Source organism: Malaclemys terrapin, chromosome 1 (genome assembly GCF_027887155.1).
Source record: "Malaclemys terrapin pileata isolate rMalTer1 chromosome 1, rMalTer1.hap1, whole genome shotgun sequence".
In the NCBI taxonomy this organism is placed as follows: Eukaryota; Metazoa; Chordata; order Testudines; family Emydidae; genus Malaclemys; species Malaclemys terrapin.
In genome coordinates this window covers 4,657,332-4,671,814 of record NC_071505.1, presented here as the reverse complement: position 1 = coordinate 4,671,814, position 14,483 = coordinate 4,657,332, and the positions used below count along the sequence as shown (strand labels likewise).

At 63.8% G+C, this 14,483-nt stretch overlaps 3 protein-coding genes across 4 annotated transcripts in view; all 3 read right to left on the bottom strand.

The window, feature by feature from the left end:
- Positions 1 to 239: 239 nt before the first annotated feature.
- On the bottom strand, positions 240 to 1,979 carry ATP6V1FNB (ATP6V1F neighbor). Its single transcript, XM_054016548.1, has 2 exons — positions 1,201 to 1,979; positions 240 to 385 (listed from the first exon to the last, which is right to left on the bottom strand). The coding sequence occupies exons 1-2, from the start codon at positions 1,619 to 1,621 to the stop codon at positions 276 to 278; spliced, it is 531 nt and encodes a 176-aa protein (XP_053872523.1). The 5' UTR covers positions 1,622 to 1,979; the 3' UTR covers positions 240 to 275.
- Positions 1,980 to 6,527: 4,548 nt separating this feature from the next.
- Positions 6,528 to 8,570, bottom strand: ATP6V1F (ATPase H+ transporting V1 subunit F). The gene is made up of 2 exons (XM_054016137.1): positions 8,356 to 8,570; positions 6,528 to 7,209 (listed from the first exon to the last, which is right to left on the bottom strand). Exons 1-2 carry the CDS (start codon positions 8,511 to 8,513, stop codon positions 7,008 to 7,010), a joined length of 360 nt encoding a protein of 119 aa, XP_053872112.1. The 5' UTR covers positions 8,514 to 8,570; the 3' UTR covers positions 6,528 to 7,007.
- A 3,918-nt stretch (positions 8,571 to 12,488) lies between these two features.
- Positions 12,489 to 14,483, bottom strand: part of FLNC (filamin C) — a 52,528-nt gene continuing 50,533 nt past the window's right edge. For both annotated transcript variants that reach the window (XM_054011645.1, XM_054011733.1), the window contains one exon: positions 12,489 to 14,077. In XM_054011645.1, coding sequence (XP_053867620.1) covers positions 13,890 to 14,077 — 188 coding nt within the window. In that variant the 3' untranslated portion in view covers positions 12,489 to 13,889. The remainder of the gene's footprint in view (positions 14,078 to 14,483) is intronic.

Sequence of the window (14,483 nt, the reverse complement as noted above, 5' to 3'; positions counted from 1 at the left end):
CTGTCAGGCTGGGCAATGGCCAGGCGGGCTTGGGCCCTGCCAGAACCCGGAGCCGGGCCCAGCTGCCTCGGCGTGCAAGCGGTGAAAGGGAGGCCCCGGGCCCTACGTTTGCTTAGTGCCCGGCCAGGTGGCTGAAGGATGCGCAGAGCCAGTGGGGTCAGCACCAGGCGGTCGTGTTAGGAGAGCCCAGCACCCCAAGCAGCCGGCGTGGTCCAGGGGTGGGGGGGACTGGCCCGGTCCCAGGCCCAGAGCCCCGTGGCGGGGAGCCCGGGCTCTCACATGGCCACGTCGCGTGGATCCAGCAGCGAGAAGGCCCCGTTCTTGCGGAAGAAGCTCTCGATGCGGCACTTGGGTGACGGGGGCACGTAGACAGTGGTGGCTTTCCCTGGGCAGAGACACAAGGGGGGGGCGATGAGCTGTGGGGGGCCTATTAGAAACCCAGACCCCCGCCCCAGAGCTGACTCATTGCCAACCTTCCCCCCTGGCAGCACTGGGCTCCCAATATCTCGCTCCGGGGAGGGGGTCCCCTGACACCCCAGAGCGGTGATGCTGCCCTGCCCAGGTCTCAGCATCCCCACTGCATGCCCAGCGAGCCAGGAGGGGACCCCGGCTTCAACCCCAAGCCCTGGCGCCCTCCTGGGCAGAGCCGCTCGCTGGGCTATCAGCTGGCAGCTGGTGCATGCCAGGCCCCCTCAGCACTAGAGCCTCCTGGCCAAGAACTACGGCCCTGCCTCTTGAGCCAGAGGGGAATCTCCATCACATCCCAGCACTATAGGGCCTATGACACACAGCGGAAGAGATCTCACCCCATCCAGCAGAGGGCAGTGCTTCTCCCCCCCCCCCAGGTGATTGCACTATTAGCACAAACCCACCCTGTGCCAGCCAGGTGCCCCCGCCTGGCGGGGGGAGCTGGGGAACCACTGACAAACAGAGCCAACTGCTGCCACAAACGATTTGCAGTATGCAAATGAGCACAGGCCGGTTATGCTGATTGGCCCAGCCTGCTGCGAGGTCACAGCCGGCATCATGGAGCCGTTCCGGAGGCACTGCCCTGAGGGGAGAGCGCCACCTAGTGGAACCCCCGACCTCTGCACCCCCCACGCCAGCGTGGCCCCGGGCTATGGGGCGAGCTGGTCCTGTGGGCACAGACTTCAGCCGCGGGCAGAGCTCTGCCCCCCGGTGCCCGCTGCCCCGGCTCACCCATCTGCCAGCCATAGACGAAGTTGGTGGTGACGGGGGTGTAGTACTTCTCCTCAGGCGCGTGGGCCGTGCGGAGGGTCAGGTAGCGCCGCCGGCCCTCGCCGTCCTGGGAGATGCCCTGGTACAGCAGCTGCCGCACCTCCGGCGCCACGGGCATCATCTCCCCCTCCTGGATGCCTCCAGCGGCCCTGGTGGGCTCCTCGGGCGGCTGCTCGGCCTGGGGCATGGGCGTCGGAGACTGGAGGGCGGGCAGCTTGAGCGGCTGCCCGGTGGCCTGCCGCCGCTGGCGCAGCTGCTCCTGCCTGGCCTTGACGGATGCCCCGTAGCGCTGGTGCCAGCGGAAGCGGAGCATCAGCTCCTTGAGGTATTCCTCCTTCCAGAAGTCCTGCTGCAGCGTGTCCATGTTCAGCTGGCGTGCCATGGTGGCACCTGCCGGCCGCCCCTGGGTTCGCTGCGCTCAGACGCCCCCGCGGCTACCCCCGTCTTCTGCCACGGGCCAGAGTGCTGCGGGGTGCCCCCCTGTGGCAAGGCTGAGCTGCGCCCCAAGGGCCTCCTGCACCAGGGAACCTGTGGGCACAAGTCTGGGGCTCGGGTCCCGTCCCTGCTGCCTTTTCCCCGCCCCCAGCCCGGGGCAGCTGGTACCATTGTCAGCTGTGTTGCCATGGCAGCTGCATCACAGAGGCCGGGGGCAAGGGGCTGCCTGGCGCTGACCCGGCTGCCCTGCTCCGGGGCCCCAGCAATGGCTCCAGGGCAGGGATGTCTGAATCTCACCCAGAGCAGCCCCCCAGCGGTGCCCTCCATCCCCACAGCTGCCCGCGGCCCCTGCTAGCCAGCCCAGGGGTCACTGAGGCTGGGCATCGCTGCTTACATGCTGCCTGTCCCTGTGGCACCTCTGCCCCCTCGGTGAGTGGGGGGGACCAGCTGCCCCCAGGATCGGATGGGCCAGGGCTGTACTGGTGCTGATGGGAAAGGGGGGGTTGCTCTGGGAGTCACTCCCCCATGATGTTATGAGTGTAGTTGTCACGGACTCACAGATCGTGCCCACTCTTGGCCCCGTGTGGTCCATGGGGGGAGCCCCCTTCAGTGCGACAGCCCTTCTCAGGGGTCCGCTCTCTCCCGGGGTCAGGCCCCTCCACCTCCTGGAGCCACATCTCTCTGCACCTTAGCACGTCTGTCTCTGCCGTGGGCCCCCTCAGGGAGTCCCCTCGCTCTGTAACCCTGGGGCCTCCACCCCCAAAGGGGTTGATACAACCCTGTTCTCTAGCCCGGAGTGACTCTCAGCCAGCGTAAAACAGGAGGGTTTATTGAGTGTTGAACCCAGCACAGGAAACTCTCCGGCCCTCAGGCCTGGCCTCCCTCAGCCCAGCACATCCCAGTCTCTCTGCATCCAGGTGGGCTCTGCCTGCTCCCCCTCTCCCACCCAGAGCCCCCCTGCTACTTCCTCACAGTAATATAATATCTCATTGAAAAGTGACACAGGGCCAGGAAGAGTTCATTAACTTGATTGTCACTACAAAGGGTTTTTTTTCTCCTGCTGATAATAGCTCATCTTAATTAATTAGCCTCTTAGAGTTGGTTGGGCAACTCCCACCTGTTCATGTTCTCTGTATGTGTATATATATCTCCTCACTATATGTTCCATTCGATGCATCCGAAGAAGTGGGCTGTAGCCCACGAAAGCTTATGCTCTAATAAATTGGTTAGTCTCTAAGGTGTCACAAGGACTCCTGTTCTTTTTGCAGATACAGACTAACACAGCTGCTAATTATCTCCCAGACTGAGGTGACCCATGGCCGAACTTTAGAGACTGGTTAGGAAGATCTGTAAATGAACAGAGCTTTGAAATGCAGCCGGCATTGTTAGAGATCTCAAGGGTAGGTGTTTGCTCAGGGCTTGTGATGTCAGCAAACAAGTCTTGTCTATTGCTATAGCTTTGATTCAAAGATCAAAAAAGGAATATTAACATTTAGGAAGACACTTGAGTGAAATAGTATTATTGTCTATGTGTCTCTTTGAAGGTTGTGGTAACCTGGATCTGAACTGTTAATGGATAAATTACCCTGTGCTAATTGCCAGGATGTTTGGGAGAAGGAGAGTTAAAGCCTATTGTTTTCTCAGGCCAAGAAGCTACTGGAAATGTATAAGAACCCTGGGACACGATCCTGCTGCATCTCAGATCTGCTTTGGGTTTCAAGAGGGGGAAACCTTAAGCCACAAGGATTGAGATCCCCAGTCACTGACTGGAGTCACCCTGAATATGGACATTGGACTATAACCTAGGGACTATTTCTAAAAGGACTTTTGGCAACTACAAACCATGTATCTGGACCTCAAGAATTGAATTCAAGTCTGTCTGTATATTGATCTTTTAACCAACACGCTCTCTCTTTTCTTTTTTAATAAATTTTAGTTTAGTTAGTAAGAATTGGCTCTAAGGGTGTATTTTGGGTAAGATCTAAGTTATCATTTGACCTGGGTCTGGGGCTTGGTCCTTTGGGATCAGGAGAACCTTTTTTTCTTTTACTGGGGTATTGGTTTTCATAACCATTCCTCCCCATAACAAGAGGCCCTGGTGTTGATACTGGGAAACTGGAGTGTCTGAGGGAATTGCTTGTGTGACTTGTGGTTAGCCAGTGGAGTGAAACCCAAGTCCTCCTAGTCTGGCTGGTTTGGTGCCTTAGAGGTGGAGAACCACTAGCCTGGGGCTGTGACTGCCCTGTTCTAAGCAATTTGTCATGAATTGATACTCTCAGTTGTGTCCCACCAAAGACAGCATCGTTACATCCCCCCCTCCAGCATGGCCTGGTGCAAAGCCCAGCCCCTTCCTAGGAGAGGGCTCAGAGGCGGGAGGGGTCTACAAGCCCCAATGGATTAAACCTGGGCCTGTACTTGTGGCTGCTAGAATACTGCCCCCCTCCCCCCGAAGGACTTGCAGAGGGACCCAGGGCAAATGGCACTGGCCAGCAGATGCCAGCCCGAGGGGGCAGGTGCTGTGCCTGGGGTGGGCGCTAGCAGCCAGGACTCCTGGGTTCCCAGCTCTGCCACAGACTGACCTTGGGCAGGTTACTGCCTGGCTGGAGAGTGGGTGGGTCAGTGCCTGGCTGCAGGTATTTGGGGCCGGGATCCAAGGCTCTGCTGGGGGCAGCTTGAAGCTGTGCGGAGGGCAGGGGGTCGCTCAAAGGCTCTGCCAGCTGGACAGGGGCAGAGCAGGGACACGTAGGAAGCTTAGGCCAACCCTCAGGGGGAGCAGCGCGGTGGGTGGTGCAGTCAGAAATCAGGGTGACAGCAGCTGGCTGGGGGGGCTTTTGCCCCACAGGGAGGGGGTCCCCACAGCCCCAGGGAGGGGAGCGACTAACCCACAGTCACCCACCTGGGCTGCCCTCCAGGCTCAGACTGGGCAAAGCCCCCAGCCTGCATGCCTCACCCAATGGGCAGTGAACCACGGGGGGGGGCTGGGGGCCAGAGCACAGACAGGCCCCCCAGGGCTCACGGGAGGGGAGCAGCACATGCCGCATGCCCCAGGCTGGCACCTAGGGGCTGGGGAAGGCTGTGCTGACAAACTGTGGGAGGGGGCTGCCGGCACCAGGCTGTGGGACCTAGAGCCTGGCTGGTAGGCAATGCGCCAGGGCAGAGCATGCCCCCTAGAGAGCACCTGGGCTTCTCCGGCCTGCCCAGGGAGCAGGGGGGCCCTAGAGGGGGCAGGCTGCCAGGCTCCCCTAGCAACACCCGCCTGAGGGCAGACCCAGAGACCCCCTGTGATCAGCTCGCCTGAGCCCCGCTCCCAGCCCCGCCCCACGTGTGTTCCTAGGGCAGCCCAGCTCGCTGTATAAGCCATGCCTCCCCCTGCACTGTGCCAATGGTTAATTCATCGGCACTGAGCCGCTCCCCGGCCACACTGGCCCCAGCTCAGGGGCCTGCTGGCTCATCTGCCCAGGTCGCTCTAGCTCCTGCCTGCCACGCAGCACCACGTAATACAGCTTGTGGAAGCTCCTGGCCGGCTCGCAGCACCACGGGCACCGTGGGCTGGCTAACAAGCCCCAGGACCTCCCCCACTCGCCCTGCGCTCCACAGCAGCAGACAGCCGGCCCACGTGGCTCAGCACATCCACCGCCCCAGCCCTGCCGGCAGCAGCAGGGGCCCACTGGGTCTGTCCCGCTCTGTGCTGGGGCCAGAGCCAGAGCTGCCAACAGGCAGGAGGGCAGGCTCAGACCCAGGCTGGGACTGGCCCTGGCTGGCTGGAGCTGTCCCAGGGGGGCAGGGAGCTGGCACAGGGCGGCTCCTCCACTCAGGGCTCTGCCCAGCATTGCAGCCAGCTGGGACACGGCAAAACTGAACCCGGGAGGCAGGAAGCAGCCAGCGCAGGGAGTGGAGCAGCCAGCAGCTTCCCTGGGCCCGAGGGAGAGCCGAGGAAGGAGATAGTAGCACCCATATTCAGTCCCCCTCGCCGTGTTTAGGAGCAGGAGATTCACCAGCCACTGGAGCTCCCCAGCCAGCACCTGCCTTCCTGGACTCAGCGCTGGCAGCCTGGACGGGCAGAGGGCACCACACGCTGGTCAGCTACCAGCACCGAGCCCGTTTCTCTGGGGCATGGCAGCCTCAGCAGGGGAGCGCCACGCGCAGCAGGCACCGAGCGCGCCCGCTGTCAGCAGGGGGCAGGTCGCTGCACATCCCTCCGGCGGCCTAGGTCAGGGCCACGAGCCAGGCTGGCCTGGATGCCGCCGGCCTAGGTCAGGGCCACCAGGCCTGGGGCTGGTCCTGAGGACGAGACAGCTGCGGGCTCCTCAGAGCCGCCTGCGGATGAGTCAGAGGCACTTCCCCTTTTGGGATCACGGGACGGGCTCAGAAGCAGCCCCCCTGGCCAGGGCCAAGCCAGGGCCTGCCCGGAGAGGAGCTTTGCTGGCAGAGAGTCACTGGGAGTAAAGGCTGGTGCCTGTTGAGAGCCGGCAGCCTCATCGCCACCCCGGCCAAGGGCAGGTGCACACAGAAGAAGGGGCAGGTGGGTGGGTGGGAGAAGAGAAGGGCAGGATTGCACCCCCCCCCCCCATTGCTGAGTGACAGGCGTGACCAGTGAGCTCCCAGCAGGCAGGAGAGCACCAGTGCAGGGCCAGGGCGCTGGGCTGGGACCGGCCCCGGCTGGCTGGAGCTGGAGCTGGCCCGGACAGGCAGGGAGCCCAGCACACGGCAGCTCCTCTGCCTGGCTTGGTTTTAACTCCTCGCTCTCCAGCCGCGCCCCCTCCCTGCTGGCTCTCTGCCCACATGGGGGCTTTGGGGCACAGCACACCTCGGGAGGGTGTCTGCCCCCAGCACAGAGCACAGGAATCGGGCGGGGGGGTGGGACTACTCTGATTTAATGTAACAGCTCAACCGTCACAGGAACATAGACGAGGTGGATCCGGCAGCACATGGAGGGCAGGGGGAGCCGGGGCCCTGGGAAACAAGAGGGGTGCGGCCGAGCAAGGGGCATGGGCCAGCTCTGGCACCCTCCTTACCACTGCACCCCCCCTATGCCAACTGGCAAGCAGCCCCTGCCCCCCAGCACACAGGGGTTTGGGGGCAGCCAGTGGGAGGCCCTTGCAGCCCCAGAGGGGGGTCAGAGGGGCAGGGTGGGGAGGAGGAGGAGCGCCACATAGACCCAACACGAGCCCCCGGGGAGCCAGTCTGGGCCCGGACGCCCCGGCACAGGGGGCTGCCGCAGTTCACCCCGGGGGGTGGGTGGAAGATGCTTTTCATCGCCCCGAGGGACTGCAGGAGCAGCCGCGCCGAGGGAGGGAGGGAGCCGGCATGGGCGGTGCCAGGCAGCGCGGCCCCTAGCGCAGATCCTCGGCGGTGAACATGCCCCGGGCGCGGCGCAGGATGGAGTCCTTGGTGGCGTCGTAGGGGTGCTCCTTGGAGGGGATCTCCAGCACGGCGGGCAGCGAGCGGGTGTGCCCGTCCAGCACGTGCCGGATCAGCTCCGCGATGAACTGGTTGATCAGGATGATGCCGATGTCCTCGCGGGCCAGGAAGCTCCTGCGGGGGGAGGCAGGGATGGGCAGGGGGGGCCTGCACTGGGGGAACGGACACCCCTGAGCCAGCACCTGCCCCCCCCCATCCTCCCAGAGCCAGCACCTGCCCCCCCCATCCTCCCAGAGCCAGCACCTGCCCCCCCCCCATCCTCCCAGAGCCAGCACCTGCCCCCCCCCCATCCTCCCAGAGCCAGCACCTGCCCCCCCCCCATCCTCCCAGAGCCAGCACCTGCCCCCCCCCCCCATCCTCCCAGAGCCAGCACCTGCCCCCCCCCCATCCTCCCAGAGCCAGCACCTGCCCCCCCCCCATCCTCCCAGAGCCAGCACCTGCCCCCCCCCATCCTCCCAGAGCCAGCACCTGCCCCCCCCCATCCTCCCAGAGCCAGCACCTGCCCCCCCCCCATCCTCCCAGAGCCAGCACCTGCCCCCCCCATCCTCCCAGAGCCAGCACCTGCCGCCCCCCCCATCCTCCCAGAGCCAGCACCTGCCGCCCCCCCCATCCTCCCAGAGCCAGCACCTGCCGCCCCCCCCATCCTCCCAGAGCCAGCACCTGCCGCCCCCCCCATCCTCCCAGAGCCAGCACCTGCCCCCCCCCCATCCTCCCAGAGCCAGCACCTGCCCCCCCCATCCTCCCAGAGCCAGCACCTGCCCCCCCCCCATCCTCCCAGAGCCAGCACCTGCCGCCCCCCCCCCAATCCTCCCGGAGCCAGCACCTGCCCCCCCACTGGATAGGCAGAGCCAGACTCCGAGGTCCCCCGCAGCTCCAGGCTCAGCTCTCTCCCCCCCCCCCCCGGCGCGCCCCAGTGGTCTCGCCCGGCTGCCCGCCCGGTGGTCTCGCCCGGCTGCCCCCCGCGCGCCCCGGTGGTCTCGCCCGGCTGCCCGCCCCCCCCCCCCGGTGGTCTCGCCCGGCTGCCCGCCCCCCCCCCCCCGGTGGTCTCGCCCGGCTGCCCCGGTGGTCTCGCCCGGCTGCCCGCCCCCCCCCCCCCCGGTGGTCTCGCCCGGCTGCCCCGGTGGTCTCGCCCGGCTGCCCCGGTGGTCTCGCCCGGCTGCCCGCCCCCCCCCCCCCCGGTGGTCTCGCCCGGCTGCCCGCCCCCCCCCGGTGGTCTCGCCCGGCTGCCCCCCGCGCGCCCCGGTGGTCTCGCCCGCGCACCGGAAGGTCTCCTCGATCTCGGTCAGGCTCGTGTCCTTCTCCACCACCAGGAAGTTGGGCTTGCGGTGCTTGTTGAGCTCGCCCACCCCGCCCAGCAGGAAGCCCGTCACCGTGTCCTCGTCCCCCAGCACCGCGATCAGCTTCCCCCGCCCGGCCATGGCTCCAGTCCGCTGCCGTCTGCCGTCCGCCGCTTATACCCTCGGCGCATGCGCGGCCTGCCCCTGCAGCACCCGTCTGCGCGTGCGCTGCTGGCTTCCCTCCCCGACCATTCTGAGCATGCGCATCTCGCACCGACCGCTCGGAGCCCGGCGGAGCGCTTCTACGCATGCGCCGTGGTGCTGATGGCTCGCTGGCCCCTGTGTCTATGCTCTGTGCCCCCCCCCCCCGAGAAGAACCCAGGAGTCCTGCCCCCCCATCATCCCCCAGACCCTGTAACGAAGTGGGGATTGTTTGTAGTATTTCTTATGAAGCCTGCCCGTGCCTCAGTTTCCCTGGGTGCTGCGTTGTTCCCAGCGGGGGAAGGGTCAGAATGACACCCCAGGGTGGCCCCAGCTGGCTGGGTGCTGTGCCCTGGACATGGCCTCCAGGCATTTAGTGCCCCACGGAGCTCAACCCCCTGCCTGGCCGCAGGGCCAGAGCTGCAGGAACACAGGACTCGGGGGGGAGGAGGGGGGATTCGGACCATGGAGGTCAGACGGACGGACAGACGGAGCCTGAGCCCAGGGCTCCCTGCGGCCTGGCTGGGCTCTGAGCTGCCATGAGGCCTCCTAGGCCGGGCGCCAGCTACCGACTAAACCCGCCTCTGCTGCCAGCCGGGGCAGCGGCACCGCAGATGCTGGGCGCAATGCGTGATCCCCAGAGGCGCACGGCTCCCGCGTGGTGGGACTCACGGAGCAGACCCAGCCTCCGGGCGCAATGAGACCGCGGGGATTAGCCTGGAGGCCGAGCGAACCCCCTTGGGGGTCTGCCCCACTGAAGGGCCCCTCTCAGAGACTGAGCCAAAACTGGGGACATAGCACTGACCATGTGGGTCCACGACAGACCCCACTCCCCTTCCAGAGCCAGGACTAGAACCCAGGAGTCATAGAATCATAGAATATCAGGGTTGGACGGGACCTCAGGAGGTCATCTAGTCCAACCCCCTGCTCAAAGCAGGCCCAACCCAACTAAATCATCCCAGCCAGGGCTTTGTCAAACCGGGCCTTAAAAACCTCTAAGGATGGAGATTCCACCACCTTCCTAGGTAACGCATTCCAGTGCTTCACCACCCTCCTGGTGAAATAGTGTTTCCTAATATCCAACTGTCACGGAGTGTGGGGGGACACCAGGCCCTGCACCCCCGGCTTCCTGCAATTCACCATGACTCTCAGCCAGCCAGTAAAGCAGAAGGTTTATTTAGACGACAGGAGCACAGTCCAAGATAGGTCTTGCAGGCACAGACAGCAGGACACCCCCCCCCAAATAGGTGCATCTTGGGGTCCCAGGGCACCATAGCCCCCTTGGGAAGTCAGAGTCCTGTCTGCCTCCCAGCCATTCCACCAGCCAGCTCTGCCACTCGCTCTCCCTTTGTTCAGTTTCCCGGGCAAAGGTGTCACCTGGCCTCTAACCCCTTCCTGGGTTCTCATGTTACATGCTCAGGTATTCTCCCTCACGGCCAGTCTCCCATCCCCCCATGCAGACCATCCTAGCCACACTCCCCTGCCTTCCCAGCCAACACTCCCCACTCAAAGACCACATTAAGAACAGTCCCAGTTTGTCACACCAACCTAGACCTCCCCCACTGCAACTTGAGAACATTACTCCTTGTTCTGTCATCTGCCACCACTGAGAACAGCCGAGCTCCATCCTCTTTGGAACCCCCCTTCAGGTAGTTGAAAGCAGCTATCAAATCCCCCCTCACTCTTCTCTTCTGCAGACTAAACAAGCCCAGTTCCCTCAGCCTCTCCTCATAAGCCATGTGCTCCAGCCCCCTAATCATTTTCGTTGCCCTCCATTGGACTCTCTCCAATTTGTCCACATCCTTTCTGTAGTGGGGCCCCCAAACTGGACGCAATACTCCAGGTGTGGCCTCACCAATGCCGAATAGAGGGGAATGATCATGTCCCTCGATCTGCTGGCAATGCCCCTACTTATACAGCCCAAAATGCCGTTAGCCTTCTTGGCAACAAGGGCACACTGTTGACTCATATTCAGCTTCTCGACCACTGTGACCCCTAGGTCCTTTTCTGCAGAACTGCTACCTAGCCATTCGGTCCCCAGCCTGTAGCAGTGCATGGGATTCTTCTGTCCTAAGTGCACGACTCTGCATTTGTCCTTGCTGAATCTCATCAGATTTCTTTTGGCCCAATCCTCCAATTTGTCTAGATCACTCTGGCCCCTATCCCTACCCTCCAGCATATCTACCTATCTCCCATCTTAGTGTCATCTGCAAACTTGCTGAGGGTGCAATCTATCCCATCATCCAGATCATTAATGAAGATGTTGAACAAAACCGGCCCCAGGGCACTCCGCTTGATACCGGCTGCCAACTAGACGTGGAGCCGTTGATCACTACCCGTTGAGCCCAACAATCTAGCCAGCTTTCTATCCACCTTATAGTCCATTCATCCAGCCCATACTTCTTTAACTTGCTGGCAAGAATACTGTGGGAGACCGTATCAAAAGCTTTGCTAAAGTTAAGATAAATCACATCCACCACTTTCTCCATATCCACAGAGCCAGTTATCTCATCATAGAAGGCAATCAGGTTAGTCAGGCATGACTTGCCCTTGGTGAATCCATGTTGACTGTTCCTGATCACCTTCCTCTCCTCTAAGTGCTTCAGAATTGATTCCTTGAGGACCTGCTCCATGATTTTTCCAGGGACTGAGGTGAGGCTGACTGGCCTGTAGTTCCCCGGATCCTCCTTTTTCTCTTTTTTAAAAAGGGGAACTATATTTGCCAATCCTGGCAAACGTCCTGGGAGTCCTGGCTCCCAACCCCACCCCACCCCACACGCTCTAACCACTAGACCCCACTCCCCTTCCAGAGCCAGGGATAGAACCCAGGAGTCCTGGCTCCCAGCCCCCTGCTCTAACCCCTCCCCTCCCAGAACTTGGCTAGGGCCAGGCCCACCTGTGCCATGGGGCGTGGGGTGTTGATGTGTTGGTGCTCAGCTGCCCTGGGAGACGTTTGCAGCGCCTCCTTTGTTCAGTGCCGAGCCCGGGCCTGGTTCTGGGCCCCGCAGCGGCATTCTGTTCTGGGCGACCTGGCTGGCAAACCCCCGGGGAGAGCGCTGCCCGGGAGCCTGGCGCACCCGCTCTGCTCGGGGTGGCAGCGACACCTGGCAGCACGTGGAGTGGGAGGCGGAAACGCTGGGCCCCACCCTGGCAGACGGGGAAACGCAGTGATGCCATCACGCTACAGAGCCACCTGCCAGCAGGCCAGGGCTGGCTCAGGGAGCCCAGCTCAACCCCCAGCCGCTGTGTGACCCCAGCCGGGGGGGGGGGGGGGGGGGTCAGAGGTGCCTGGCTCTGACCAGCTGGACCACACTGTACCAAACTGTGCCCCCCACGAGGCAACCAGCCTGGGTGTTCCCCAGCTCTGGCTCCATCGGGCAGGGACCCAGCTAATCCAGAGTAGTCCAGCCCATTATTTGGGTTCTGGCGAGCCTGGTCCTGTGTTTAGGGCCCACAGCCAGCCCCCACAGTAGGGGGCACCATGGGGGTCAGCTGCTGGCCCCTCTAGGGGGATCCACCCCCAGGAGCAGGGCACCACTTTTCTCAACCAGCTCTAACTGGGATCCCCAGGCAAGGCCTGGCTGGCTGCCCCATCCTTGGGGGGCGCAGTGCAGCTGGCAGCGGGTGGCCAGGCCAGCCCCACTCATGGAGAATCGAGGGGGGGACGGCAGGGAAGAGAGGAGCTGCACCAGCCGAAGGCTAACGTTACACAGGAGGGGGCCAGCCGCTCCACCTGCCCCTCAGCTCCCTGAACTCAGTGGGTGCCAGAGTATTGGGGGGCCCTGCTGGGTGGGGCCAGGAATACCTGGCACTGGGGAGCAACATCCCCAGACCACAGAGGCTGGAGAGCGGCCGGGGCAGGGGCCTTTCCCGTCGCCCCATCGCGGCGCAGGAGACACAGACAGCAGCCCGGGGCATCTTAGCAAGTCACTTTATTTCCCTGGCAGGGTGGCCGGCCACGGCGCTCGGCAGAGAACGGGCCGGGAGTGCCAGGGGCTCCCCTCGCCCGTACAGACCCGGGGACACCCGCAGACCGCACACCAGGGGCCGGGCACCTGGGGGAGGGGGGTTTTTAGGGGGTGTGTTTTTCAAAAAGCATCAGGAGTCAGACACTGAGCAGGTCAGGGAGGCAGTGGGCAGCGCCGGAGGCCAAGGAGGGGCAGAAGGGCACAGTGGGCATTGGCCAAGGGCAGGGGATGAGCAGACACCTACCAGGCCCCCAGCACCCTTGGGAGCTCCCCGCTTCCCTAGGGCTTGGCTCTCTGGGCTGTGTGTGTGTGTGGGGGCAGTGGGCTCCGGCCCGGGGGGTAGCGGGCATCACAGCCCACTTGGTTTTCCCCTCCCTGGCGCTGGCTCCACAGCTCACCGAGCAGCCCCCAGACCCTTCCTGTGGGGCAGGGGCCCCTCACCTGGGCTGAGCTGGTATGTCCTGTGGTGGCACCCCCCTGTCCAGCCCCTCCCAGGCCCCTCCCTCGGTCCTCAGGGCTGGGCTACTCGCTCAGAGCGGGGAGAGAAGCCCTGAGGTGCACGCCGACACCCCCCCCCCCCCCAACGGCAGCAGCTCGCCCCTCGCCTGCCTACAACCAGGGGCCCCAACCTGGGAAAGCGGCTTCCTGCCCCTGCCATGTCCCCCAGGGGGCGACACACAGGGGCCCCTTTCCTGCTTATACCTAGCCCGTCTCCAACCTCATTTGCCCTCTGTCATGCACTTCGCCCTGGGCCATGCCCTCTGCCAGTCTGTGCCCAACCATCCCTCCACCCATCTACATCCCCAGCTATGCCCTCTGCCAGTCTGTGCCCAACCATCCCTCCACCCATCTACATCCCCAGCTATGCCCTCTGCCAGTCTGTGCCCAACCATGCCCTGTGCCCCATGTGCCCGGTCTGCACCCCAGCCATGCCCTCCACCCCTTTTGCACCCTAGCCAAGCCCACCTGCGCCTGGTGTGCATGCTGGCCATGCCCTCTGCCCCTCCAGCTAGGCTAGTACTGGAGGAAAGCGAGAGAGGAAGTGATGAAAAACTGCTATAAAAAGTTCCTCTCTTCCTTTCACCCAGCCCAGTGCCCCCATCACGGTCCTGCAGAGGAGCATTGTGGGTAGCTGGCGGGCACCGTTTGGCAAGAACAGTCCTTGGTGCAGGGCAAGACAGTGGAGTCCGTGGCTGATAGCTCTTCACCCGCGGGTGGGACGGAGTTCGGGGGGCACGGGCCTGGGGGTGGAAGCGCGCACGCATATGTGTGTGTGTGAGGAGGGGAAGGGGGTGGGCGCCTCACTGTGCCCGGGGGAGGCGCCGCAGCTTTGGGCACTGGCTCCTGGCTATGGCACGGTGACCTGGTAGGGGCTGCCTGGCACGCCCTCGTCGCCCCATTTGAGGATGAGGACGTAGTCCCCCTTCTCCTTGACAGTGTAGGTGACGTTGTAGATTCGGTTGCCCACGTGCTTGACGTACACCTCCTCGCAGGGTGTCTTGGGGCCGTGCACGCCCACCATCAGCATGTTGGTGCCTGCGGGGGGCAGAGAACGCGGCGGGGGGTGAGGAGGAGACAGCGTCCCGGGGGGGCCCAGGGGTGCAGCTTGGGCCAGGTCCCTGCAGGGCACAGTGCCCCCAGCACCAGAAACCCCATGGAAACTGGGGAACCGGTGCTCCCCCGCTATGCCCTCCGCCCCGCTCTCAGGGGCTCACCCTGACCCCCAGCAGTGCTGAAGGAGACCTGGTTCTGAGTTAACTCCTGTGCCCCACGTTAGCGCCCCGCCCCCAACCACGTGACCCACCAATCCCGTCCCCTGCTGGACAGGCTCTTCCCATCCCCGTTAAGCCCCACCCCTCCCCATCAGGTCCACCCCTTGTGGCCGGAACCCGCCCTTCCCACTAGACCCCGCCCCTTGAGGTCAGGCCCCGCCCTTCCCATA